This window comes from Xenopus tropicalis, chromosome 10, assembly GCF_000004195.4.
Source record: "Xenopus tropicalis strain Nigerian chromosome 10, UCB_Xtro_10.0, whole genome shotgun sequence".
In the NCBI taxonomy this organism is placed as follows: domain Eukaryota; kingdom Metazoa; phylum Chordata; class Amphibia; order Anura; family Pipidae; genus Xenopus; species Xenopus tropicalis.
The window spans coordinates 50,383,778-50,410,935 of NC_030686.2; the positions used below are offsets into that span (position 1 = coordinate 50,383,778).

General features: G+C 46.4%; 1 protein-coding gene across 1 annotated transcript; it reads right to left on the bottom strand.

The window, feature by feature from the left end:
* Positions 1-1,625: 1,625 nt before the first annotated feature.
* Positions 1,626-25,247, bottom strand: LOC100495065 (myosin-3). Its single transcript, XM_031894575.1, has 41 exons — positions 25,132-25,247; positions 23,627-23,673; positions 22,991-23,195; positions 21,876-22,019; positions 21,441-21,597; positions 21,187-21,214; positions 20,982-21,099; positions 20,809-20,901; positions 20,343-20,406; positions 20,147-20,245; positions 19,626-19,729; positions 19,249-19,387; positions 18,561-18,679; positions 18,335-18,484; positions 17,919-18,089; positions 17,330-17,639; positions 16,925-16,992; positions 14,506-14,593; positions 14,206-14,323; positions 13,906-14,029; positions 13,651-13,787; positions 13,176-13,431; positions 12,236-12,478; positions 11,864-12,040; positions 11,566-11,711; positions 11,206-11,296; positions 8,895-9,284; positions 8,611-8,737; positions 7,864-7,982; positions 7,583-7,779; positions 7,271-7,454; positions 6,965-7,130; positions 6,437-6,561; positions 6,030-6,338; positions 5,367-5,570; positions 5,130-5,255; positions 4,724-4,894; positions 4,476-4,580; positions 4,290-4,385; positions 3,524-3,661; positions 1,626-2,057 (listed from the first exon to the last, which is right to left on the bottom strand). The coding sequence occupies exons 3-41, from the start codon at positions 23,189-23,191 to the stop codon at positions 2,034-2,036; spliced, it is 5,826 nt and encodes a 1,941-aa protein (XP_031750435.1). The 5' UTR covers positions 23,192-23,195; positions 23,627-23,673; positions 25,132-25,247; the 3' UTR covers positions 1,626-2,033.
* Positions 25,248-27,158: the final 1,911 nt, after the last annotated feature.

The following is a 27,158-nucleotide window of genomic DNA, read 5'->3' on the forward strand; positions in this document are numbered from 1 at the left end:
GGTGCTGTAGGTACTGTGAGTAGTGTAAGTAGTGTGAGTAGGTGCTGTAGGTACTGTGAGTAGTGTAAGTAAGTACTGTAGGTACTGTGAGTAGTGTGAGTAGGTGCTGTAGGTACTGTGAGTAGTGTAAGTAAGTACTGTAGGTACTGTGAGTAGTGTAAGTAGGTGCTGTAGGTACTGTGAGTAGTGTGAGTAGGTGCTGTAGGTACTGTGAGTAGTGTAAGTAAGTACTGTAGGTACTGTGAGTAGTGTAAGTTGGTGCTGTAGGTACTGTGAGTAGTGTAAGTAGGTGCTGTAGGTACTGTGAGTAGTGTAAGTAGATGCTGTAGGTACTGTGAGTAGTGTAAGTAGGTGCTGTAGGTACTGTGAGTAGTGTAAGTAGGTGCTGTAGGTACTGTGAGTAGTGTAAGTAGGTGCTGTAGGTACTGTGAGTAGTGTAAGTAGGTGCTGTAGGTACTGTGAGTAGTGTAAGTAGGTGCTGTAGGTACTGTGAGTAGTGTAAGTAGGTGCTGTAGGTACTGTGAGTAGTGTAAGTAGGTGCTGTAGGTACTGTGAGTAGTGTAAGTAGGTGCTGTAGGTTATCACACTGTATAGAAAGAAAGAAAGTCCCCACATTTTGCAGAGAAACATTTATTTGCTGGAGAGAAAGGGATGAGAGGTTTGTGCTCCCAAACAGAATGTGACGGTGCCACCCCGGGGGGGGGTATATAGGCTGCCAAAGGCTTACACTTCTTACTAACTGTAACAGCCAAACAATCAGAAAAGCAGAGGAAAAGCCAAGAGAGGAGCTCCCTGACTGCTCCGACCATCGGGAGTACCGCAAGAGCTTATACTCCATATGCACCTCCATATCACTTAATGGCGCTTTCTAAGCCCCACCTACTTCCCAGTAAGCCACGTCCCTAACCCCATTTAAAGGGGTGGTTCCCCTTCAGGTTAACTTTTAGTATGTTACAGAATTCCCTATTCCTAGCAAGGTTTCAATTGGTCTTCATTATTTTTAGTTTGTGAATTATTTGCCTTCATCTTCCGACTCTTTGCAGCTTTCAATTGGGGGTCACTGACCCCGGCAGCCAAACCCTATTGCTCTGTGAGGCTCCAGTTTTATTGTTATTGTTACTTTGTATTACTTATCTTTCTATCTAGGCCCTCCTCTATTTATATTCCACAAACCACTGCCTGGTTACCAGGTTAAATTGGACCCTAGCAACCAGCATAGTTGCTGAAATCCTAAACTGGAGAGTTGCTGAGCAAAAAGCCAAATCATTAAAAAAACAAAATGAAGACCAACTGCAAATTGTCTCTGGATAGTACTCTCTATAACCTTTCTGTCTGGAGCCCTAATGCATTGTGGGAAAAAGCCTGGAGAATTCTGCCACCTTTTTGCACTTTGCTGATTGGTCGCTGATATTAAAGGTCAAGTAGCACTTGTTGTGCAGGATATTCACAAGGATAAGGTCACAGTTCATCATGGCGGGATGAGCTTGACAGCCTCTAGGAAGGGCCCTTTCTCCCTGTCAGCAGGGAATACGTTTAGGGGGCGTCTCGCTGCCATCTGGAGAAGCGAGTGGCGGGCAAGCTAAATATAGGGCCCCGTGGCTTTAACTAGTCTGTCTGCTCATTTGTGTAAACACAAGGGATCAGCGGGTCAGCTCAGGGTTAAATACAGTAAATATTATGGCTGTTCGGCATGGGATTAGGGCACATCTTGGGTTACACTGCCCCCTACAGACAACTAGATACAGACAACTATAGATTAAAGGGCAACTATATGTTCTGAAGGAAAACCAACAGATCCTTTATACCCTAAAATGTGACCTCTCACCGAGGCGAGAGGTCACATTTTAGGGTATAAATGATTGTGTTTTGCTTTCCAGATTGTAAGCTTGGCGGGGCAGGGATTCCCACCCGTAGCACAGGTTAAGACATTATACATTTATAAGAGCCCAATCTCCCAGCAAGCTCTAACTAAGGGGAGGAGCTTAGAAATAAACACATTCTGCGTTTTACTTGAGTTCCGCTGAGCCGCAAGTTTATTCCTGGGTCGTCACCACCACCTGCAAAGCAGAATTACAGATCGTTAAACTCGTTTTCATGAGGTGATTTACATGCATAAATGCAAATTTGTATACAGAGGCATGTGGCTTAAAGCCAGTGTGGGGGCTGTATACTCACTCTTCCCAAGGGGGGGTCATTAGGCCTATTCAGAGCTTTGTCTTATACAGTGAATAAAGTGCCCCCTATTGTAAAATATTATAGGTTGCCCAGGAGTTCCATGTCCATGTAAAGGGACGAGGCCGAAGGTACTTTATTATAATATACAAGTGATAGTGAGTCATGTGACAGAAATTACATCACTAAGCTCCGATTATAACTGATGATGTCACTAAGCATTTATAAGGATATAATTTACAGTTTGGTCCCATAGGGAAATTACCCAACTGTATATACCTGTATGCCTATATAGGGGCAACTGCCCTGGGGTCCACAGAGCAACAGCTGTAGGTAGACAGCAGGCCAAGATGGAAACAGTAGGGCAAGATGGAGAAATTAGGGAAAGATGGAGGCAACAGGGCAAATTGGAGACAGTAGGGAAAGATGGAGACAATAGGGCAAGATGGAGACAGTAGGACAAGATGGAGGCAACAGGACAAGAGGGAGACAGTAGGACAAGATGGAGACAGTAGGGCAGGATGGAGACAATAGGGCAAGATGGAGACAGTAGGACAAGATGGAGGCAACAGGACAAGAGGGAGACAGTAGGACAAGATGGAGACAGTAGGGCAGGATGGAGACAGTAGGGCAAGATGGAGACAGTCGGACAAGATGGAGGCAACAGGACAAGAGGGAGACAGTAGGACAAGATGGAGACAGTAGGGCAAGATGGAGACAGTCGGACAAGATGGAGGCAACAGGACAAGAGGGAGACAGTAGGACTAGATGGAGACAGTAGGGCAGGATGGACACAGCGAGGCAAGATAGAGACAATAGGGCAAGATGGAGACAGTCGGACAAGATGGAGGCAACAGGACAAGAGGGACACAGTAGGACAAGATGGGGAAAGTAGGGCAAGATGGAGACAGCGAGGCAAGATAGAGACAGTAGGGCAAGATGGAGGCAACAGGACAAGAGGGATACAGCAGGACAAGATGGAGACAGCGAGGCAAGATAGAGACAGTATGGTAACTGGCCACTCACAGCCACCTGAGGAAAGGTTATCAACTTGCCTCATGCTAGGAGTGGCCCTGCTTAGGCATGATCCATGATAAAGATGTGAAAAGACACAAGATAGGGAGGAGATCTGGCCAAGGCAAGCCAGGATACAGAAGGCTAGAATGTGTATTGCCAAAGGCTGTGTTGGGCTTGCTCTATGATTTGAAATACAGCATATAATTACATTTAATTTAGGGCTCTTGCAACTCCCATATTAATTAGGCATTTTGGTTTCGTTCCCTCAGAGAAGAAGCCTATACCTTTCCCTTCCCCGGGCTCTTGGATAAGCACTCGCACAGTTAGGACCTACCTTTGAGGAAATGGTTTCCCGAGTCTTTATTCTCAGCTTGTTAACCTGACTTTCAGCAATGTCAGCCCTCTCCTCGGCTTCCTCCAACTCATGCTGCACCTTGCGGCACTTGGACAAATGCACATTAGATGACTCCTCCTGTAAAGGGAAGATGTGTGTGAGGAAGGTGCAGTGTTGGGATTTATGTGATCAGCCAGGAATTGTATTCACCAATCATAAAGCATGCTGCCCTCTGATTGGTCTGTACCACACTCTTCCCATGTTACTGAGGAAGGCAATCTCTGGTGGTCAAGGTCATGTGCCCAGCCAGTAGCCTCGGGGTCTGAGGTCTCTATCCCTTGATGTGGAAGGCGCCATATTGTGGTGCTTCCATGCAATGGGACATGGAACAAACAATTTTTGAAAAATGCAGCAAAAAGGAGCAGATGCCCAATCTTATATGAAAGGAATGAGCAAAGTCACATCTAGATAATTTAGGGCCTCCTATCACACCGAACCCACACATTACCCAGGCCTAAACCAGAAAATGAGTCAACTAAAGGAGAAGGGTGCTCCTCATTTGTCAACATTTTATCCAGGGACATTTAAGCCATCTGCAAATGCCACACCCAAAAATCCTGCCCCATTTTTGTTAAACCCTGCCCCTTCTTAAGATGGAAAAGTGGAACTGTTAGATACATGCAGCTGGACACATGGGCCTCTACCACCAACATGTATGTGCTTAATTAGTTTCCACCCACATGGTCCTAAAAACCCTATTACTCACCGCCTCTTCGGTCTGCCTCTTGTAGGACTTCACTTTCAGCTGCAACTTATCCACCAAGTCCTGCAGCCTCAAGGAGTTCTTTCTGTCTTCCTCTGACTATGGGATCACAGATATAATTGTTATTAAATACTTTATCCATGAATCTGTAGGAATAAACACCCAATATAACCAATGCTGGAGTTCTACCTGGAACGTCAGCTCCTTTACGCGCCTCTCATATTTCCTGATGCCTTTGACCACCTCAACATTTTTCTTATTTTCCAGATCCAACTCATTTTCCAGTTCACGAACCTGCAAGAAACATGAAAAATGTTTTCCAGAAACGTTAAGCACGTGAAATCAGAACATAACTTCATACTACAAAGTTGTTATGTTGCCGCTGCCACTGACATAGCCATATTATTAGTAAGTAGGACCATGGCTGAGATATTTACTCTGGCTTCCAGCTTCTGAAGCTGCTTCTTTCCCCCTTTGAGGGCCAATTGCTCAGCTTCTTCCAAGCGGACTTGAAGATCCTTTACTGTTTGCTCCATATTCTTCTTCATCCGTTCCAGGTGAGCACTGGTGTCTTGTTCCTTCTTCAGTTCTTCAGCCATCATGGCCGCCTACAAAATGGACATAGTTATTGGAAAATGTGGCAGAAAATGTGGAAATCATGAGACAAATCTATTCTTTAAAAACTTTTTTTTGACACACATTTAATTATGAATTCACATTCATTTGTATTTACGGGATGAAGAAGCCAATCAAGATAAACCAGGCAAGGGGAAGCGTCCACAGCACAGTGGATACCCCACAAATAACATTATTTCTCATATAAAGTAAGATGTATAGACTCACATCTGTAATGGCTTTCTTTGCTTTCTCCTCGGCATTCCTAGCCTCTTTGGTGGTGTCCTCAATCTCTCCTTGTAGCTGGACTACATCACTTTCCAGCTTCTTCTTGGTGGTAATAAGACTTGTGTTCTGTAGGTGGCAAAGAAAAACTTCTTAATTGGATTGTTCTAGTATTGTTTGGGTTTAAGAATTTTATTAGGTATAAAACTGGGCAGGGGCATAAACTTCAAGGGCCAATACCTGTGAATGCAGAAGCTGGACGCGCTCAGTAGCATCAACAAGCTCCTGTTCTGCAACTTTTCTAGATCTTTCGGTCTGTTCTAGAGCAGCTCTTAGCTCTTCAATCTCGGTCAACATCAGGTTATTTCTGCGCTCAACTATGGCCAACTGCTCTTTCAGATCCTCCTGTCCTCGGAGGGCATCGTCCAGATGGATTTGGGTATCCTGAAGATGTAAGAGGTAAAGATGATTCTTCAAGTAACCTACATGATGGTGTGTTAGTACCATAATACCTTATTTTTGTTCAGAGCCTGAAACCAGGAGGTTTGAAGGTATAAAAAACCTGACCCTTTTTCCGAGAAACCTTAAAAAAGTTAATTCCTCTGATCCTCTCTACTTTCCACTCCTGGGCAGATCTTTCCATAGTCATTCCAGGGGTGGTGTTTCATCCTGACTAAAATGTTTATTTGTGGTTTCCATACTTTTCCATAATCTCTCTTTCTCAAGCCTTAAAGCCCTGAATGTCTGAATGTCCTCTCTCTGGTGAGCAAGCTAGACCCCCTGAACATCATGTAGGGAGTAGTCCAGAAGAAGTAATCATGACTGTACCACTATGAAGTTCCCCAGAAGACCTAGTCATTTTTATCCTGATTATATTTGAAAATCTCCGCACAGAAAACACACCTTAAGCTGACCCTGGACATTCCTCAGGTATTTCTGAGTCTCTGTGGCTATACGGTTTGCATGGCTAAGCTGGATTTCCATTTCATTCAGGTCCCCTTCCATCTTCTTCTTTATTCGCACAGCTTCATTCCTACTCCTAATCTCGGAATCTAGAGCTGTCTGCATTGACTCCATGATCCTCTGGTGGTTCCTCTTCAGCTGATCAATTTCCTCATCCTTTTCTGCCACCTTTCGCTCTATGTCGGCTTTCACCTGGGTCAGTTCCAGCTGAATTCTCAGGATCTTGGCCTCTTCGTGCTCAAGTGCTGCCTATAAGGGAAATTGGCAGAAAAAAAGCTGTTGTTTAAGAACCAATATCTCAGGTTTTGCCCAAACTGCACATCAACAACATCTTTATGAACAAATACCTCTGCTTCTTCAAGAGATGACTGCATCTCACTCTTCTCCAGCTCAACTTGCTTTTTGGCTTTCTCCAGTTCATGAATGATTTTACCACTGGAAGATATCTGCTCGGTCAAGTCCCCTATCTCATCTATAAAATTAATATTTATATATTTGATTATGACACAAAATAATTCATGCTTCTTAAGGCTTGTTACACTTTAATACCCTAGATGCCACATTGGCAGCAGATTATCTCCATTGTCCACTTACCCTGTAGCAAGAATATGAAGCCACCCCCAAGCAGTTATGTAGGAACAGTGTAACTGCCACAAGTTTCTATCATTATATCATTGCAGAGCACTCTAATAGACGGGGGGCACACTGAGCCCATCCATTGAGGATCTCCATCACAAGTGGGACTGAGATGTCCCATTAACTCTACCACAAGTAAACACACTCCCTGGAGGCTGTCTCAGTCATAATCGTCTCTCTAGGAGGCGCTAACACATAATTTCCCTGCACACTCATTCATGGCTTCTCTACACACTCACGTTGTAAGTTCTTATTTTCTCGTTTAATTGTCTCCAGTTGGTCCAGAGATTCCTCATAAGCATTCTTCATTTTGAAAAGCTCAGTGCTCAGGGACCTCGACTCCTTCATAGCTGATTCAAGTTCAGACTGAGATTCTTCATATTTCTGCTTCCACTCGGCTAAAATCTAAAGGAATTGAAAGGAACAATTTCACCCACCTTAACCCAAGGTATCAGATGCCAGGCTTAGTGAGCCATGAGAATCAAAATTCAAGTAAAACCATTACTCTCTTCATCTTAGGGATTATCGAAGGTACACATGGTTACCTTATCAAAATTCTTCTGTTTTTTATCAAGAGCTGCAGCAGCCGAATTTGCTCTCTCTACATCAATCATGAGGTCTTCCACTTCCCCTTGCAACCTCTGTTTGGTCTTCTCCAGAGAGGAGCATTTGGAATTCACAGCCTCGATCTGTTCCTCTGCCTCTTGAAGGCGTTGGGCTAACTTCTTCCTAAGGAGCACAGAAACACAAAGCACATATTTCATTACCTATTTTGAGCCGGGCCCCTCTCCATTCATAGTTAATAGTTGAATCTACAGAAATGTAGAATGTCACATTCCCTGATAACTGTTGCTTACTTGGCTTCCTCCAGTTCCTCAGTGCGCTGGATTGCATCAGTCTCGTATTTGGTTCTCCACTGAGCCACCTCTCCATTGGCCTTGGACAGACTACGTTGCAGCTCAGACTTGGCTTCTTGTTCCTCTTCATATTGCTCCCTGAGCAGGTCACAGTCATGACGGGAAGATTGCAGTGAATGGGCAAGGGCATTTTTGGCCTAGTAAATAACCAACACAAAAGATGAAATGAACAGCTACAAGAGTAGAGACACCACGAGGGTACAGTCTATGTCGGTTCATACTTTAACTTCTTCCTCCATCAGACGTTTGAGTTCCTCAATTTGCTGAGTGAAGGCTTGTTTGGATCTTGACAACTGGGATACAAGAGAATCTCTCTCTTCTAGCTGACGAGCAAGTTCCCCTAATTTAAAAACAAATAAAAAAACTGTCTTATGGATAAGGTTAAAGATTGTATAGCTATGTGTAGAAGACCCATAGGGTTAATTCTGCTGTTAGCTCGAAAAGTTATAGTTCTACTGTATGGTCACCTATGCTCTGTGAGAGGGAGGTTTCCTAACTGTCACATTGATCAAGTGACTATTTATATATAAGCTAGCCAAGTTATCTAGCAAGAGCAGCAATAGCTCCATTGAGGAGTTATAGTGTGGGGATAGCTTCCCAAGCAATACCTTGCCCAAAGTATAGGGACTCAAGCTAGTGTTCCATGAAAGGCCTCTACTGGAGGGGATCCAGTCCACTAACTGGTATTTCTCTATTAGTGGTGCTTGATCCTCTCTGTACTTGATGTTGTTACTCTACCACTTATACCACTTACCATTGGTTTTACCAATCATGTGGTTATTGTTAATAAACCCTATTCATGGTGCCTATTCCTTTACAGCTTCCATCATCCTTCCTCCATCACAAGGGCCCAACTGAGACAGAGAGGGTCACAATGTAAACTGTTCTATTGGTCAACAACTACTTGTTATATATGTGTGGCCTCTCATGAACACGTCTGTATTCAGACTCTAAATTCGATTGCTTACCTGTTTCCGTCTGCAGACGAGACTTGTGCATTGTCAGATCAGCCACCAACCTGTGGGTCTCTTCTGATTTGGCCTTGAATTCACTCAGCTGATCTTCCAGGGTCCGGCAGAGCTTCTCTAGATTGGCCTGGATAGGCAGAGAAAGACTTGCTATGAAGCCAATCAGAAGCACCTACCTTAATCAACACATCTGAATAAAAAGAATCTCCTTTATTCACAGAAGCCATTCCTTCCCTTCATTTTATTCTTATGGGAAAAGATGTTTCTCTACATAACTGACCAACCTTGGATTTAGTGACAGACTCCAAGTTGCTGCTGAGGTCGTCAATTTCCATGCGCATCTCGCTCTTCTCCTTCTCCAGTTTCTGTTTGACCCGCTGGAGATTGTCTATCTGCTCACCGTACTCGGCGGCGCTGTCTGCGTGCTTCTTGCGCAGAGAGGCCACGGTGGCTTCGTGCTGTAGGGACATCTCTTCCAGGTCCCTCCGCACCTTCTGGAACTCAACTTCTCTCTTTTTATTTAGCTCTAACTGACTGGCTGTGGCGCCCCCTGCTTCCTCCAGCCTCTCGCTGATCTCCTCCAACTCCCGCGTCAAGTCCGCCCTCTGCTTCTCTGCCTTGGCTCGGGTCGCCCTCTCTGAATCGATCTCCTCTTCCAGCTCCTCTATACGGGCCTGTATGGGGAACACCAATCATATCTGTTTATTAAAGTGTTCTGTCTTATAATTGCCACGTAGAGCAATAAAATGTGTTTGGTGCTTTATAAACAAATAGACAAAAGCCACAACCATTATTGACCATGGGAAAGAAAGCAGCCCAGGAGCAGGAAGTACAGAGAATCAGAACTCTGTACCTGGGTAAGTACTGGGGGGAGATTGGATTCACTTACCCAGGGGGAGGTTCCTACCTGACCATGGGAAAGAGAGCAGCCCAGGAGCAGGAAGTACAGAGAATCAGAGCTCTGTACCAGGGTAAGTACTGGGGGGAGATTGGATTCACTTACCCAGGGGGAGGTTCCTGCCTGACCATGGGAAAGAGAGCAGCCCAGGAGCAGGAAGTACAGAGAATCAGAACTCTGTACCTGGGTAAGTACTGGGGGGAGATTGGATTCACTTACCAGGGGGAGGTTCCTACCTGACCATGGGAAAGAGAGCAGCCCAGGAGCAGGAAGTACAGAGAATCAGAGCTCTGTACCAGGGTAAGTACTGGGGGGAGATTGGATTCACTTACCCAGGGGGAGGTTCCTGCCTGACCATGGGAAAGAGAGCAGCCCAGGAGCAGGAAGTACAGAGAATCAGAGCTCTGTACCTGGGTAAGTACTGGGGGGAGATTTGATTCACTTACCCGGGGGGAGGTTCCTGCCTGACCATGGGAAAGAGAGCAGCAAAGGAGCAGGAAGTACAGAGAATCAGAGCTCTGTACCTGGGTAAGTACTGGGGGGAGATTGGATTCACTTACCCAGGGGGAGGTTCCTGCCTGACCATGGGAAAAAGAGCAGCCCAGGAGCAGGAAGTACAGAGAATCAGAGCTCTGTACCTGGGTAAGTACTGGGGGGAGATTGGATTCACTTACCCAGGGGGAGGTTCCTGCCTGACCATGGGAAAGAGAGCAGCAAAGGAGCAGGAAGTACAGAGAATCAGAGCTCTGTACATGGGTAAGTACTGGGGGGAGATTGGATTCACTTACCCAGGGGGGGGTTCCTGCCTGACCATGGGAAAGAGAGCAGCCCAGGAGCAGGAAGTACAGAGAACCAGAGCTCTGTACCTGGGTAAGTACTGGGGGGAGATTGGATTCACTTACCCAGGGGGAGGTTCCTGTCTGACCATGGGAAAGAGAGCAGCCCAGGAGCAGGAAGTACAGAGAATCAGAGCTCTGTACCTGGGTAAGTACTGGGGGGAGATTGGATTCACTTACCCAGGGGGGGTTCCTGCCTGACCATGGGAAAGAGAGCAGCCCAGGAGTAGGAAGTACAGAGAATCAGAGCTCTGTACCTGGGTAAGTACTGGGGGGAGATTGGATTCACTTACCCAGGGGGAGGTTCCTGCCTGACCATGGGAAAGAGAGCAGCCCAGGAGCAGGAAGTACAGAGAATCAGAGCTCTGTACCTGGGTAAGTACTGGGGGGAGATTGGATTCACTTACCCAGGGGGAGGTTCCTGTCTGACCATGGGAAAGAGAGCAGCCCAGGAGCAGGAAGTACAGAGAATCAGAGCTCTGTACCTGGGTAAGTACTGGGGGGAGATTGGATTCACTTACCCAGGGGGAGGTTCCTGTCTGACCATGGGAAAGAGAGCAGCCCAGGAGCAGGAAGTACAGAGAATCAGAGCTCTGTACCTGGGTAAGTACTGGGGGGAGATTGGATTCACTTATCCAGGGGGAGGTTCCTGTCTGACCATGGGAAAGAGAGCAGCCCAGGAGCAGGAAGTACAGAGAATCAGAGCTCTGTACCTGGGTAAGTACTGGGGGGAGATTGGATTCACTTATCCAGGGGGAGGTTCCTGTCTGACCATGGGAAAGAGAGCAGCCCAGGAGAAGGAAGTGCAGAGAATCAGAGCTCTATACAAAAAGTGTATATATTCCTCTCAAATGATTTTACCTGCAGCTCTTTAATCTTCTTCTGGTATTGATTCCCCAGAACCTGCTCGTCTTCAATCTTGCTGAGCAGCTGGCTTATCTCAAAATCCTTCCTGTTGTCAAAATATATAAACTCAGCACCAATGTGGAGTCAGAATTAATCATCAGAGCAGCATTACATCTAGGTAAGTGTCACTCTATATTCCCCAACGATAGGATGTTCAGAGAGGTTATTGCCGGGCCCAGAACTCTAACTGCTAATATCTTAAATGAAACAGTAAAAGTGCTCAGAAGAATCACTTTACATTCACTGGTTTTGTGGATTTATCTCCCCTTTAAGAAACTATTTTCCTAACGCAGTTATAGATACCAAAGCCCGTACTTTTTCAGCTTTTCGTCCAGCTGCTGCCTGTCGTTCTCCAAATCCATGATGGAATCCTGCGCCAGTTTCAAGTCTCCCTCCAGCTTTCTCTTGGCTCTCTCATTGTCCATCCGAAGCTTCTTCTCTTGCTCCAAAGAGCCTTGAAGCTGGAAGATAATGAATGGGCTGGCAGTTATGAAAGTCTATGATTGGGCAGAATGTGTTTCTAGAGAACAAATAAATATATCCCTGAATAATGGGTAGAAAGGACCCTACGAGTCCACATTACGGAACACAGAGGAAGTGCAGAAATGCTCACATCATCGATCTGCTGCTCCAGTTTGGCTTTAAGCTTGGTCAGAGAGTTGACTTTGTCTTCTTCGGCCTGCAGGTCATCCAGGGTTTGTTGGTGGGCTTCCTGCAGAGCTTTCTTCTCTTTCGTCAGCTTGACTATGGTTTCATCCAGAACAGCCATTTCTTCTGTTAGGTTTTTAACCTATTATAATACATATATATATGCCTTAGCAGGGTTAATCAGCACAACTACTTACGTATTACCACAGGAATAAACCCAGATCCCACTTGACCATGGCTTAAAAGAGCAGCCCAGGAGCAGGAAGTACAAAAGACCGTACCTAGGTAAGTACTGGCTCATCCCAAGTAAAGTTACCCTTTAAAGCCAAGTACAAACCTTATTTTCAGTTGCATGTCTCTCCTTCTCCACCTTGGCCAAAGTCAGCTCAAGGTCATCAATGTCCTTCTTGAGCTCCGAACACTCGTCCTCCAGCTTCCTCTTCTTGGCCGTCAGTTCGGCATTGGACTCTTCCTCATCCTCCAGCCTCTCATTGAGCTCCTTAATTTTCGCTTCCAATTGGATTTTACTTTTAATTAACTGATCGCAACGTTCCTCTGCGTCTGACAAGTTCTCTGATTCCTACCAGAGATAAAAGAGATGTTTGATCACCCCTGCCATTGGACCCCAGGGGCCCACCAGAAAACCTTAGACCATGGGCCCATTCTCCAACCATTTTTAATCCTTTCCTTACTCAACCACTTTATTCTCCAAGTCTCTTCTATTTACATGCTAGCATCTATCCACATTTCTCCTCTTTGTTCCCATTCAGAAATAGGGAATGGCCATGATACAGGCCAAATGGTTAGGAGCAGAAGGGCCCACTGACCCCTGGGCCCACCAGGAGTTTTCCTGGTATCCTGGTGGGCCAGTCCGACACTGGTTACACAGCATTAATGTGACCTCAAACCTGAGCAACTCCCATTGTTGCTCAGCTATTCAGGGGCGGGCCAAGCCGACCGGGCACCCTAGGCAACCCGGTCGGCCAACTCCGCCCACCTCCCCGCCCCCCCCCCCCCGAACGGCGCATGCGCGCCAATGCACAGGAGGAGGTGCAAGGGGGGCGGGGTAGTTAGATCGGTCATTGCCTCCGCTGCTAATGACAAGCGGCAGAGGCAATGACAAATTAGCACTAGGGGTAGGCAGGAGAGGCTCCTGCCTGGTGCCCCTAAATCGTTGCGCCCTAGGCAGCTGCCTCTTCTGCCTACCCCTAGTTCCGGCCCTGCAGCTATTTGTATTTTAGCGTCACAATAAAGTATACAAAGAGCCATGTACTCACAGACTGGACTTGCAGCTGGAGGTCATTCTTCTCTTGGAGAAGCTTCACCATTTTCTCTTCCATTTCTTTCCTTTTTGCCTCTGACTTGGCCAGATTCTCCTTGGTCCTCTCGAACTCCTCTTTCATGGCGGCCATCTCCTTCTCGGTCTCTGCGCTCCTCAGCAAGGGCTTTATTTTGAAGTAGAGTTTCATCCAGGGCCAGTGTTTGACATTCATGAAGGCACGAATGTTGTACTGAATGGAGAAGATTGCATCCCTGGAAGGGGCATATATCATATGGTTAACTTGGCCCATGGAGCTGCCTGAGCTCAATAGAGCAAAAGATTAGAGTGCTACTGCCTGAACATTGTACAGGTGACACACTTTAGTAGGTTTAGTTCCCCTTGAGGAAACACTAATGGGACTGCTGACCAATCAGACACTATATATCCAATGGATTTCTGCTCCACCTCCCTGAAGTGTATAACATACTCACCTCCTTTCCATCATTTTCATGAACTCAAGCCTCATGAGGAACCCCCTGCACCGAGCCTGGGTACGTGTTATCACAAGGACCAAGCGGTCATCCCGCATCTCCTCCAGGGTTCCCAGCAAACCAGCCTTGAAGAATACCTGGGGAACAGATAGACACGAGATGACATACTCTGCATTGCCATATATCCAAGGTATATAGGGTCTCCCCCTGATGCAGCCATTACTCAAGTGCCAACAAGCCAGGTTCAAACATTACCTTTGTGTGGCCAAATTTATACTGGGTATGATCGATATCGATAGACCCCAAGAGCTTCTCACAGGCCTTCTTGCTGTCTATAAACTGTCCCTCCGGGATTGCACTGGCGTTAAGTATTCGGTATCTATTCAATCAGACAGGAGAAGGAAAGTGGGAATTGGCGAGTAATTTCCCCCTAGTACATACCCAGGTACCAAGCTCTGATTCCCAATGGGATCGACCAAGGATCGACCAATCACCACTGGAGCTCCCTGTCCTCATACTAATGTCCAACCAATCATTTATTTATGATGACTGTACCTTTGTTTAAAATCTCCATACAAGATTCGGTTGGGGAATCCCTTGCGGCAAATTCTGATGCCTTCCAGGACACCATTGCACCTTAACTGGTGAAGAACAAGATGGTGGTCCATGTCACCTAGAAGAAACCAATGAACCACAGGAGACTCACAAAGCACTCTATGTCCAGTCACATACCTTCCAATATTCCAGATAAAATATCATATTTATGCCACTCCCACAATTGACAATGACCACCCTCATATGCGAATACTCCGCCCAAAAATACAGGAACAATTGAGAGTTCTACGTTCACAATACCTGGTGTTTTGGTCTCATTGGGGATGATACATCTGACAAAATGGGGGTGGGTGGTCCGCAGATTGGACATCAGTTTGTTTAAGTTTTCCTAAAGCCATAAAGACATAACTGGTAAAGCAGCAGTGACTCTGGGTGACTCGTGCCAGCTCTATAAAAGGGCAAGTTCTAAGTCTGGGGTGGGCCAAGCATGAACTCCCCCCGGGCTGTGGCATAAGTCTATTTTAACCGATATACATTCCGTAACAAAAGGACAAACTGTCTTGGTGTATTGGGTACCCAGGGAATGTACATTCAACAGTCTTCCCTAAAACCTCACAGCTTCACAACCTAAACAGCACTGCCATCTACTGGCCATATTGGTAATATTCAAGATTTACATTCCTAGTTCACCAAAAACCTTGCCCTACTGCCCCCATCTTGTCCTACTGTCTCCATCATGTCCTATTGTCTTAATCTTGCCCTACTGCCCCCATCTTGTCCTACTGTCTCCATCATGTCCTATTGTCTTAATCTTGCCCTACTGCCCCCATCTTGTCCTACTGTCTCCATCATGTCCTATTGTCTTAATCTTGCCCTACTGCCCCCATCTTGTCCTACTGTCTCCATCTTGTCCTACTGTCCCCATCTTGTCCTACTGCCCCCATCTTGTCCTACTGTCTCCATCCTGCCCTACTGTCTCCATCTTGCCCTACTGTCCCCATCTTGTCCTACTGTCTCCATCTTGTCCTACTGTCTCCATCTTGCCCTACTGTCTCCATCTTGCCCTACTGTCTCCATCTTGTCCTACTGTCTCCATCTTGCCCTACTGTCTCCATCTTGCCCTACTGTCTCCATCATGTCCTATTGTCTTAATCTTGCCCTACTGCCCCCATCTTGTCCTACTGTCTCCATCTTGTCCTACTGTCCACATCTTGCCCTACTGTCTCCATCTTGCCCTACTGTCTCCATCTTGCCCTACTGTCCCCATCTTGTCCTACTGTCTCCATCATGTCCTATTGTCTTAATCTTGCCCTACTGTCCCCATCTTGTCCTACTGTCTCCATCTTGCCCTACTGTCTCCATCTTGTCCTACTGTCTCCATCATGTCCTATTGTCTTAATCTTGCCCTACTGTCCCCATCTTGTCCTACTGTCTCCATCTTGCCCTACTGTCTCCATCTTGCCCTACTGTCTCCATCATGTCCTATTGTCTTAATCTTGCCCTACTGTCCCCATCTTGTCCTACTGTCTCCATCTTGCCCTACTGTCTCCATCATGTCCTATTGTCTTAATCTTGCCCTACTGTCCCCATCTTGTCCTACTGTCTCCATCTTGCCCTACTGTCTCCATCTTGCCCTACTGTCTCCATCATGTCCTATTGTCTTAATCTTGCCCTACTGTCCCCATCTTGTCCTACTGTCTCCATCTTGCCCTACTGTCTCCATCATGTCCTATTGTCTTAATCTTGCCCTACTGTCCCCATCTTGTCCTACTGTCTCCATCTTGCCCTACTGTCCCCATCTTGCCCTACTGTCTCCATCTTGCCCTACTGTCTCCATCTTGCCCTACTGCCCCCATCTTGTCCTACTATCTCCATAATGTCCTATTATCTTAATCTTGTCCTACTGCCCCCATCTTGTCCTACTGTCTCCATCTTGTCCTACTGTCCACATCTTGCCCTACTGTCCCCATCTTGTCCTACTGTCTCCATCTTGCCCTTCTCTCACCATCTTGCCCTACTGTCCCCATCTTGCCCTACTGTCTCCATCTTGCCCTACTGTCCCCATCTTGCCCTACTGCCCCAATCTTGTCCTACTGTCTCCATCTTGCCCTGCTGTCCCCATCTTGCCCTACTGTCTCCATCCTGCCCTACTGTCCCCATCTTGCCCTACTGCCCCCATCTTGCCCTACTGTCTCCATCCTGCCCTACTGTCCCCATCTTGCCCTACTGTCCCTATCTTGCCCTACTGTCTCCATCTTGCCCTACTGTCTCCATCTTGCCCTACTGTCTCCATCTTGCCCTACTGTCTCCATCTTGCCCTACTGTCTCCATCTTGCCCTACTGTCTCCATCTTGCCCTACTGTCTCCATCTTGCCCTACTGTCTCCATCTTCCCCTACTGTCTCCATCTTGCCCTACTGTCTCCATCTTGTCCCACTGTCCCCATCTTGTCCCTACTATCTCCATCTTCTCCTGCTGTCTCCATCTAGTACTACTTTTCACCATTTTGCCCTACTGTTGCCATGATACTCTTCCAACCTACAACTGAGGGATACATTTTGTGTAGTTTCTTTGCAGTTACCCATAATTGTGCTCTCCAATGCCCCTGATAAAGTAATGAATGCTGCCACAAAGGTCCCACTAATGTGACAATAATGAAAAAGCTTTGGAGGTATTTGGGCAGCTGTTCTTTATCTTCCTCACCTCTCTCTGTAACTCACCCTAAAAAGTGCCGACACCGTTTGGAAGGAGGAGCCTTTTTTCTTTGTAGCCTTTTTGGTTGTAGCTTCTGCTGGGACAAAAGATAAAACTGTTCTTAGATGTAGAACAATGCTGCCTGCGGGAAGGTTGTTTCTAGCGCCCAAGTATATTTCCTGGGCCCAATGCCTATTGTGATCAAGTAAGAGTCAGCCAGCAGCCAGTCAGGGGATCAGTGAGAGGACTAGTGACACAGGCTGGGCTAGTGGCCAATTAGAACATTAGAATGGTCACAATTACAGGAAAGATCCTTCATGTAGAACTTACAATTCATACCTGTTGGGGTCTATTTCTCAAATAAAGGGTCGGTACTGATCACATGGATATGGTCAGTCCTGTAATGGCCACATGGGGTTACTGTTATTTACCTGCATTTGTAGACTCATAGGTGGCATAGAGATTGGCCAAGAGCTTCATGGAGGATTTCTGGTAGAGTCCCACCACAGTTTCATTCAGTGGGTCCTTATTCTTCTCCAGCCAACCTTTGATGTTATAATCTACCGTCCCGGCATAGTGGATAAGAGAGAAGTGAGCCTCGGCTTTGCCTTTGGCCGGTTTGGGCTTCTGGAAGTTGTTGGACTTGCCCAGATGTTGGTCGTACAACTTGTTCTTGAAGGAAGTATCAGTTGCCTTGGGGAACATGCACTCCTCTTCAAGGATGGAGAAAATGCCCATTGGCTGAAAAAGGTAAGTAAAGATGTTGTAAATGTCATCTTGACACTACTGGGGGGGGCAGGGGGTGCAAGGTGGTGGGTAGTTCTGGGGGGGGGGAGGGAGGCGGCTGCACATTTTCCCCCTGTGACAATTTGTGTTGAGTTCTGAGCCATATATACCATCTATATCAGAAAGTGGGAGCCAAGGGGACGTTTCAACTCACAGTTGGGCCCAGATTAAGTCCCCATAGGACCTGCCCTTTATGCCACCAGCTTTGGCCACCATAGCCATGTTTCCACTTGCCTTCTCAATAAGCTCAATGCAGGCGGCCAAGTCCATGCCGAAGTCAATGAAGGTCCACTCGATCCCCTCCTTCTTGTACTCCTCTTGCTCCAGGACAAACATGTGGTGGTTGAAAAACTGTTGCAGTTTCTCGTTGGTGAAGTTGATGCAGAGCTGCTCCAAGCTGTTGAACTGAAGGAATGGAGCCATTTAAATCTTGTACTGGGACCTTCCTCTTCTACCTACGACTCCCACCTACACTCAAATTGGCCCCTTCATGCAACTGACTGTGATCCGACCAACTCAGTTGTTTCAGCTCATTAAGAACTAGCAATGTCTGTAACAATCTGAAGTCGTACAGCGACTAGGGCGCTGGGGAAGACCTCCAACAGGAATATGATCACGTGTTAATGTTTATCCCATTATTTTCTACCAACCTCAAAGATCTCAAAGCCGGCGATGTCCAATACACCAATGAAGTGCTGCCGGGGCAGCTTAGTGTCCAGCTGTTGGTTAATGCGCGTCACCATCCACAGGAATAGTTTCTCATACACCGACTTGCTGAGCGCATTGACATTATAGTGCACCTGAAAGAGACAACCAGGCACTCACACCCATGGGGACATCTGATCTGCAAATGCACTTACCTACAGGAGAACCTACCTGCTCCACTGTTTGACCCTTGGTTACATATTCATTCCCAACCTTAACCCTGGGATAGCACAGAGCCTTAAGCAGATCCGCTGAGTTCAGCCCAGTCAGGTAGGCGGTTTTATCGGCCACTGGGAAACCATAAAACAGACACGCGCTTTAGTTGCAAAGGTTTATGGGACATAATCTCATAATCAAACTCAGAGGTGGTCTCATCGTGCCCATCCCCAGTGGAACAGGAGCACAGAAAGGACAAGAGAGTGCCTCTATGTGGTCATACAGAGGGCCCCATGCACCAGATTAAAATCCACCACCTGATGGGCACACAAGTTAGGGGGGCAGGTGGGAAAGGAAATGCCTATGTGCCTTGTGAATACAGTGCTGCCCAATGCAAGCTGCACTGTATCCATAGGGGGTGACTGCAAGTCTCGGTGCTCCATTTTTTCGTACTTGGCTCCCTCCCTTCAACTTCATAATTGATCCCGTTTGTCCTGCCTGCAGTTAGTAACTGAGCCCCCATGTCTCAAAATAGATTTGCCATTGGTGTAACTATAGGGGGAGCAGATCCTACGACCATGGGGACTCTCACAGTGGCTCATTAAGGGCTCTCTCCTCTATTCCATGATTGCCACCCTTTTACAAAAGATCTGTTGTGCATTGGGAAGTATATATGGCAGGTCTCTAATTCACCCCAACTTACCCTCTGTCCCATCAGGCTCGGCCTGCTCTTCACGTGGTCTCTGCTTGAACTTCATTGTCCCATAATGCATGACTGCCCCCGTTAGTTTATAAATCCCGTTTTTTTCTTCAGGCGTGAAGCCCAGAATGTCAATAGCGCTCTAGATATAGATAAAATAAGTACTAACATTACTATTCCTCTTTGATGGAGATCTAGAGTTTGGGTCCAAAAAGTACCACCATGGAACCCACAGAAAACTCTGCAGGAACACATAAAATGTAGTGCTGGCCCCTGCATCAGAATTAGTATAAATGCAAAACTGCTCTCCTTGTGGCCCAGCATAGTAATTGAGCCCCAGTGTTGGCTCACAGCCCAATTGAAATAGGAGCCATACTCACATCAGTGGCAAGCAATTCTTCTGTATCATCAATGCTGGCTACGGAGATCTCCCCCTGGCTGATGTAGGGAAAATCATATGGGTTTGTGGTGATAAGGAGCATATCTGCAAAACAAACAAAAAACACTTATATAAAGTGGTACTGGGGCACTGGCTATCTTGCCCTACTGTCCCCATCTTGTCCTACTGTCTCCATCTTGCCCTACTGTCCCCATCTTGTCCTACTGTCTCCATCTTGCCCTACTGTCCCCATCTTGTCCTACTGTCTCCATCTTGCCCTACTGTCTCCATCTTGCCCTACTGTCTCCATCTTGCCCTACTGTCCCCATCTTGCCCTACTGTCTCCATCTTGCCCTACTGTCTCCATCTTGCCCTACTGTCTCCATCTTGCCCTACTGTCTCCATCTTGCCCTACTGTCTCCATCTTGCCCTACTGTCTCCATCCTGCCCTACTGACTCCATCTTGCCTACTGTCTCCCTGTAGATAGATAGATATAGACAGATAATGCTTTAGCTACTAACCAATCAGCTCTGGTTTTTTGTTGGACAGGATCTGGTAAAAGATATGGTAGCTTCTCTCTGCCAGGAGCTGGAACGTCACTCTGGATTTCTCCAGCAGATCTGCAATGAAATTCATACAATTAGGAATTACCACCTCCCTAATCCTTAGGTCTCACACACTCACACACACACTAACTCACACACAAATAATACTCACAAGTTTCAATATCCGCTGAGGCTAACTTCCCAGTCGTGCCAAAATGAATTCGGATAAATTTACCCTAAAGGCAACAAGATTTTAGATTTTCATATGCTCTTATCCTTCCATACCCAGTGTCACCCTTCCCTACCCTGTGTCGCCCTTCCCTACCCTGTGTCGCCCTTCCCTACCCTGTGTCGCCCTTCCCTACCCTGTGTCGCCCTTCCCTACCCTGTGTCGCCCTTCCCTACCCTGTGTCGCCCTTCCCTACCCAGTGTACCATAAAAGATACCCGCAGTTCCTTCTAGTATGTGGTAAAATAAAATATAATAGCTAAACGGAGGGAAGGTGCTTTTTGATGAGCGGCAGGGCACCATTGGCAGGATTGCCATGGATACCCAGGGTAATGGGGCACATAATATCACCCATGGGAATGGGCTGTCAGTGTTTAAGCTAACACATTGTATTTGGGAGGGGAACTTACGAAACGAGACGAGTTGTCGTTCCTGACGGTCTTGGCATTGCCGAAGGCTTCCAGCAGCGGGTTGGCCTGAATGATTTGATCCTCAAGGGTTCCCTGTTGGGATGAGGGGTTAATAAGCAACTGTACGGCCTGAGGATTATGGGACAGTGATGCAATACACAGAGACATGTCACCTTCATGCTAGCGGTGGACTCCTTTTCCTTTTTCTTGGGGTCAACCACAGCTGCAATTGTTGCAAAATACTGGATGACGCGTTTGGTGTTCACCGTCTTCCCGGCACCGGATTCTCCGCTAGAAACATAAGAGGAGGAGCAATGAGCAGAGCCGGCGCTACCCGTGCCGCACTAGTCTGTAGCGGGATCCTAGGGAATCACTTACGTGATCAGGATGGACTGGTTCTCCCGGTCTGCGGAAACAAAGAACATACGTGTTACACACGTGCGCATTTACACATCATTGCCCAACTGTATATATGCGTGTAGCGCCCCCACCCCAATGGGACGAGCGCTTTGCAGGTCTGTGAAAGGGGGATTCAACACTTGAAATCACTCCCTGTTCAAAGAGATTTGCTGATTGGTCGGTATAAACAAGTGGTAGTCACTACTTTGCCCAGAATTAAGCAAATGGCATACCGGTCAACATGAACTGATAGGCGTTGTCCGAGATGGAGAAGATGTGGGGCGGAGCCTCCGAGCGCTTCTTCCCACGGTAGGCATTGACCACCTCTGGGTTGTACACGGGAAGCCACTTGTAGGGGTTGACAGTGACGCAGAACAGGCCTGAGTAGGTCTATAAACACAAGCAAATAATGTGTAACTGCTGTACAGCGGCCATAGCTATTGCTCTCAGTGGAGCAGGGATTACTGGGGGGAGGGGATTGGATTCAGGGGGAGGTTCCTGTCTGACCATGGGAAAGAGAGCAGCCCAGGAGCAGGAAGTACAGAGTACTGTACGTGGGTTCACTTACGAGTCACCCTTAGGGACTAGGTTTGACTACATCTCTCTACATGAGGGTTCACACGGAATGAAATTAGGTTATATATATATATATCTAAAGAAAGACTCACATAGATCATCCAGGCTTTATATCGCTCCTTTAGATTGTACAGAACAGCCGGCTCATGCAGGTGGGTCAGCATCGCCATGTCCTCGATTTTATCAAACTTTGGGGGGTTCATGGGGTAGACATTCTCAGGCTTGACAGTTACTGTCTGAAGAAGAACAGGAAAAAAAGAACCATAAACCGAATTATCCTTTGTTTATCTTCAACTGCAAAAGACATGCTTCATTACGTGCATCCTGTTCTAGCTATAGTAACTGTCTAAGGTCTTATGGGTAATGCAATAATGCAATGGTATGTATCATGCCAATAGGGACTTGGTAATAAAATATGACAAATAGCACAAGTGAGATGTGTATCCTAGGTTCGTTGATATTTAAGACATGTAGGTTAGTAGGTTAGTCTAGAATGGAGATGTGTATCTAGGTAAGTCTACCTTTATATACATGTAGGTTAGTCTGGAGATGAGGCATTTAACTAGGTCTACATTTAAGATATGTAGGTTATTATGTTAGTCTAGAGTTGAGATGTGTATCTAGGTTGGTCTACATTTGAGATATGTAGGTTAGGCTAGAGTTGAGATGTGTATCTAGGTTGGCCTACATTTGAGACGTGTAGGTTATTCTAGAATAGAGATGCATATCTAGGTGGGCCTACATTTGAGACCTGTAGGTTATTCTAGAATGGAGATGTGTATCTAGGTTGGTCTACATTTGAGACATGTAGGTTAGTCTAGAGTGGAGATGTGCATCTAGGTTGGTCTACATTTGAGACATGTAGGTTAGTCTAGACTAGAGATGCGTATCTAGGCGAGCCTGCATTTGAGACCTGTAGGTTAGTCTAGAATGGAGATGTGTATCTAGGTTAGTCTACTTTTATATACATGTACTTTAGTCTGGAGTTGAGGCATTTAACTAGGTCTACAATTGAGATATGTAGGTTAGTAGGTTAGTCTAGAATGGAGATGTGTATCTAGGTTGGTCTACATTTCAGACATGTAGATTGGTCTAGAATGGAGATGTGTATCTAGGTGGGCCTCCATTTAATACATGCAGGTTAGTCTAGATAATAAGTGAGTGGTAAGATAACAGAACATTTGGGTCATGTAGTAATGTTGCTTACCTTGTTATCCTCAGTCTCAACTGTGGTCTTCCCCCCTTCTGCGCTCTTTATTTTGCCCTTTACATAGTCCAAGACCGGATCAGTAACATAGCAATAGGTCTTGGCATCAAACGGCTGGTTTTGGGCCTCGATTCTCTCTTTCTCCGGCTTTCGAAGGAACGGGGCCGCCACCCCAAAAACCGACATCTCATGGTCGCTCATGGCTCTGCAACAACAATGTCTCCAAGAGTCAATGGCAACTCTGACACGGATTTATTGGGTCGGCAGCTCAGACAGCTGGACAACAAAAGCCAGTGACTCATACAAGACTGACACCGAATGCCTGCCCTCGCTCACAGAATGGAACCCCACTTGGCACCTCGCGAGGAACAGGAGAGTCTCATAAAGCAGAACTGTCTGTGCACTTATAGGATTATATTACACACGATCAGAGACCCCCCAGGGGACGGGGTAAATCCCCACAGACATTCTCAGCGCCATGGGGCAACTGGGCTAATAAACAGAAATTCATCCGTGCCGGGGTAATTATGGGAAGGAAAGGGAGATATCCTACCCACACACTCACATATATTATATACTGTATATATATAAACTCACTCACATTATATATATATATATCATTATCACAATCATTACCTGCTCTAATCCAGCCAATAGGAATCAGAGGTGTCTCAGCTCAGAGTCTAAAGAGAGAAGAAGAGGACAAATGGAAATAAAACAGATAAAGTGTAAGACAATTCCAACACCAAACCTTTAATCATACAGGCACATACATGATAGATAGATAGATAGATATAAATGGCAACATAGGGAGACATAGACAGATTTCTAGGTAGGTTAGATAGATGGCTGGAAAGATAGATAGATCGATAAATAGATAGATATATTTACAAATTTATTAAAGGGGAACTTAACCTATAATGATAGAAAATATAATTCTAAGAAACTTTCCAATATCCATTCATCCCTCATTCTCACTGGGTTTATAGTTATGTGTAACTGTCACTGTGTCTGTCCCTTTCCCTTCCCTGCACTGCTGGTTCTGACTCCTGATACAACTCCCCAATACCCATTCATTCCTCATTCTCACTGGGTTTATAGTTATGTGTAACTGTCACTGTGTCTGTCCCTTTCCCTTCCCTGCACTGCTGGTTCTGACTCCTGATACAACTCCCCAATATCCATTCATTCCTCATTCTCACTGGGTTTATAGTTATGTGTAACTGTCACTGTGTCTGTCCCTTTCCCTTCCCTGCACTGCTGGTTCTGACTCCTGATACAACTCCCCAATATCCATTCATTCCTCATTCTCACTGGGTTTATAGTTATGTGTAACTGTCACTGTGTCTGTCCCTTTCCCTTCCCTGCACTGCTGGTTCTGACTCCTGATACAACTCCCCAATATCCATTCATCCCTCATTCTCACTGGGTTTATAGTTATGTGTAACTGTCACTGTGTCTGTCCCTTTCCCTTCCCTGCACTGCTGGTTCTGACTCCTGATACAACTCCCCAATACCCATTCATTCCTCATTCTCACTGGGTTTATAGTTATGTGTAACTGTCACTGTGTCTGTCCCTTTCCCTTCCCTGCACTGCTGGTTCTGACTCCTGATACAACTCCCCAATATCCATTCATTCCTCATTCTCACTGGGTTTATAGTTATGTGTAACTGTCACTGTGTCTGTCCCTTTCCCTTCCCTGCACTGCTGGTTCTGACTCCTGATACAACTCCCCAATATCCATTCATTCCTCATTCTCACTGGGTTTATAGTTATGTGTAACTGTCACTGTGTCTGTCCCTTTCCCTTCCCTGCACTGCTGGTTCTGACTCCTGATACAACTCCCCAATATCCATTCATTCCTCATTCTCGCTGGGTTTATAGTTATGTGTAACTGTCACTGTGTCTGTCCCTTTCCCTTCCCTGCACTGCTGGTTCTGACTCCTGATACAACTCCCCAATATCCATTCATTCCTCATTCTCACTGGGTTTATAGTTATGTGTAACTGTCACTGTGTCTGTCCCTTTCCCTTCTCTGCACTGCTGGTTCTGACTCCTGATACAACTTCGTATAATATAATAGGTAAGTATATGCCAGACACATCCCACCCCCCTAATAATTAAGGGGTTTGATACTTACCCTATCACCGAGTGCAAATACCCGTTGGTTGGGGATAATGCGCTTTTATAAAGAGCAGGAATAATCCCTGAGGTTTATCCCCTCTCTATAATTGGTAATAGGACCCGCCGGTGCCCGACTTCTTTTTTACTTTATAATGTAAATATAGAAATGATGTTGCCTTTTCTTTCTTTCCAAGCGCGGCGCCGTGCCAGCGGGCACAATTGGGAGTCTTGACCTCTTGCTCTTAAGAATGGGATTAGCGCTCTAAGATTCTGCAAGAGACATTCTTTCACATGATGAGGGCAGAGCGATCCGGCAGCCCCCGTGCCCTGGGAAAGGAATGCCAGGGGTGGGAGCCATGTGCCAGCTGGAATGCAGCCTGGCATTGTCACCGCATTGGCAAGATGCTGTCTCATAGCCACTCAGCTGGGCTCCCTTTTTCTCTTCTCACATAGGCAGTGTGCTGAGGAGCTTGCACTCTAGTTGGGAAACAAAGAGAACATGTATATGATGGCATTTATGCAGGGCAGTGTGCTGAGGAGCTTGCACTCTAGTTGGGAAACAAAGAGAACATGTATATGATGGCATTTATGCAGGGCAGTGTGCTAAGGAGCTTGCACTCTAGTTGGGAAACAAAGAGAACATGTATATGATGGCATTTATGCAGGGCAGTGTGCTAAGGAGCTTGCACTCTAGTTGGGAAACAAAGAGAACATGTATATGATGGCATTTATGCAGGGCCGTGTGCTGAGGAGCTTGCACTCTAGTTGGGAAACAAAGAGAACATGTATATGATGGCATTTATGCAGGGCAGTGTGCTGAGGAGCTTGCACTCTAGTTGGGAAACATAGAGAACATGTATATGATGGCATTTATGCAGGGCAGTGTGCTGAGGAGCTTGCACTCTAGTTGGGAAACAAAGAGAACATGTATATGATGGCATTTATGCAGGGCAGTGTGCTGAGGAGCTTGCACTCTAGTTGGGAAACATAGAGAACATGTATATGATGGCATTTATGCAGGGCAGTGTGCTGAGGAGCTTGCACTCTAGTTGGGAAACATAGAGAACATGTATATGATGGCATTTATGCAGGGCAGTGTGCTGAGGAGCTTGCACTCTAGTTGGGAAACAAAGAGAACATGTATATGATGGCATTTATGCAGGGCAGTGTGCTGAGGAGCTTGCACTCTAGTTGGGAAACAAAGAGAACATGTATATGATGGCATTTATGCAGGGCAGAGTGCTGAGGAGCTTGCACTCTAGTTGGGAAACAAAGAGAACATGTATATGATGGCATTTATGCAGGGCAGTGTGCTGAGGAGCTTGCACTCTAGTTGGGAAACAAGAGAACATGTATATGATGGCATTTATGCAGGGCAGTGTGCTGAGGAGCTTGCACTCTAGTTGGGAAACAAAGAGAACATGTATATGATGGTATTTATGCAGGGCAGTGTGCTGAGGAGCTTGCACTCTAGTTGGGAAACAAAGAGAACATGTATATGATGTAAGTAAGTTTGTAATACCGGCCAGGCCAACCAGGCCCAGGAAATAACATTTAAGTGATAACCTCGCCCCTGTGTCAAAGCCCTACCTGACTGTGCCCACCCCTGATGTCATTATGCCACCCCCAGCATCGCTGCCCCACCCCCAATGCCATCTGCCAGCCCCTTTGTTTGGGTTTAGCCACCCTAGCCAAAAACGAAACAAGTGGATTGGGTGCAAGACACGGGTTTGTGGCATCAGAAATGTAAGAGCTTGGGGTTCATGTACCAACTGGAACCAAAGCAAAAGGGGTAAATGCAACAGGGAATGAGAAAGCAGAACAGAAATCAACCACGGGGTCGGGCACAAGTGAGGGGGCACAAGTGAGGGGGCACCAGTCAGTAGCAACGGGGGGAACTGGGATAAAATTATGGAAAGGAGCCCCTCCCCATAATAATGCACTGAGCCCCTCCCCATAATAATGCACTGAGCCCCTACCCATAATAATGCACTGAGCCCCTCCCCATGATAATGCAGAGCCCCTCCCCATAATAATGCACTG

Excerpts from the sequence above, each read along its gene's own strand:
- LOC100495065 (XM_031894575.1), bottom strand. The coding sequence starts at position 23,191 with ATGAGCGACCATGAGATGTCGGTTTTTGGGGTGGCGGCCCCGTTCCTT. Across the intron at positions 20,902-20,981 it reads AGTCCACCGCTAGCATGAAG|GGAACCCTTGAGGATCAAAT; the intron begins GTGACATGTCTC and ends TCATCCCAACAG. Across the intron at positions 14,594-16,924 it reads CGGTGTCGGCACTTTTTAGG|GAAAACTTAAACAAACTGAT; the intron begins GTGAGTTACAGA and ends TTATGGCTTTAG.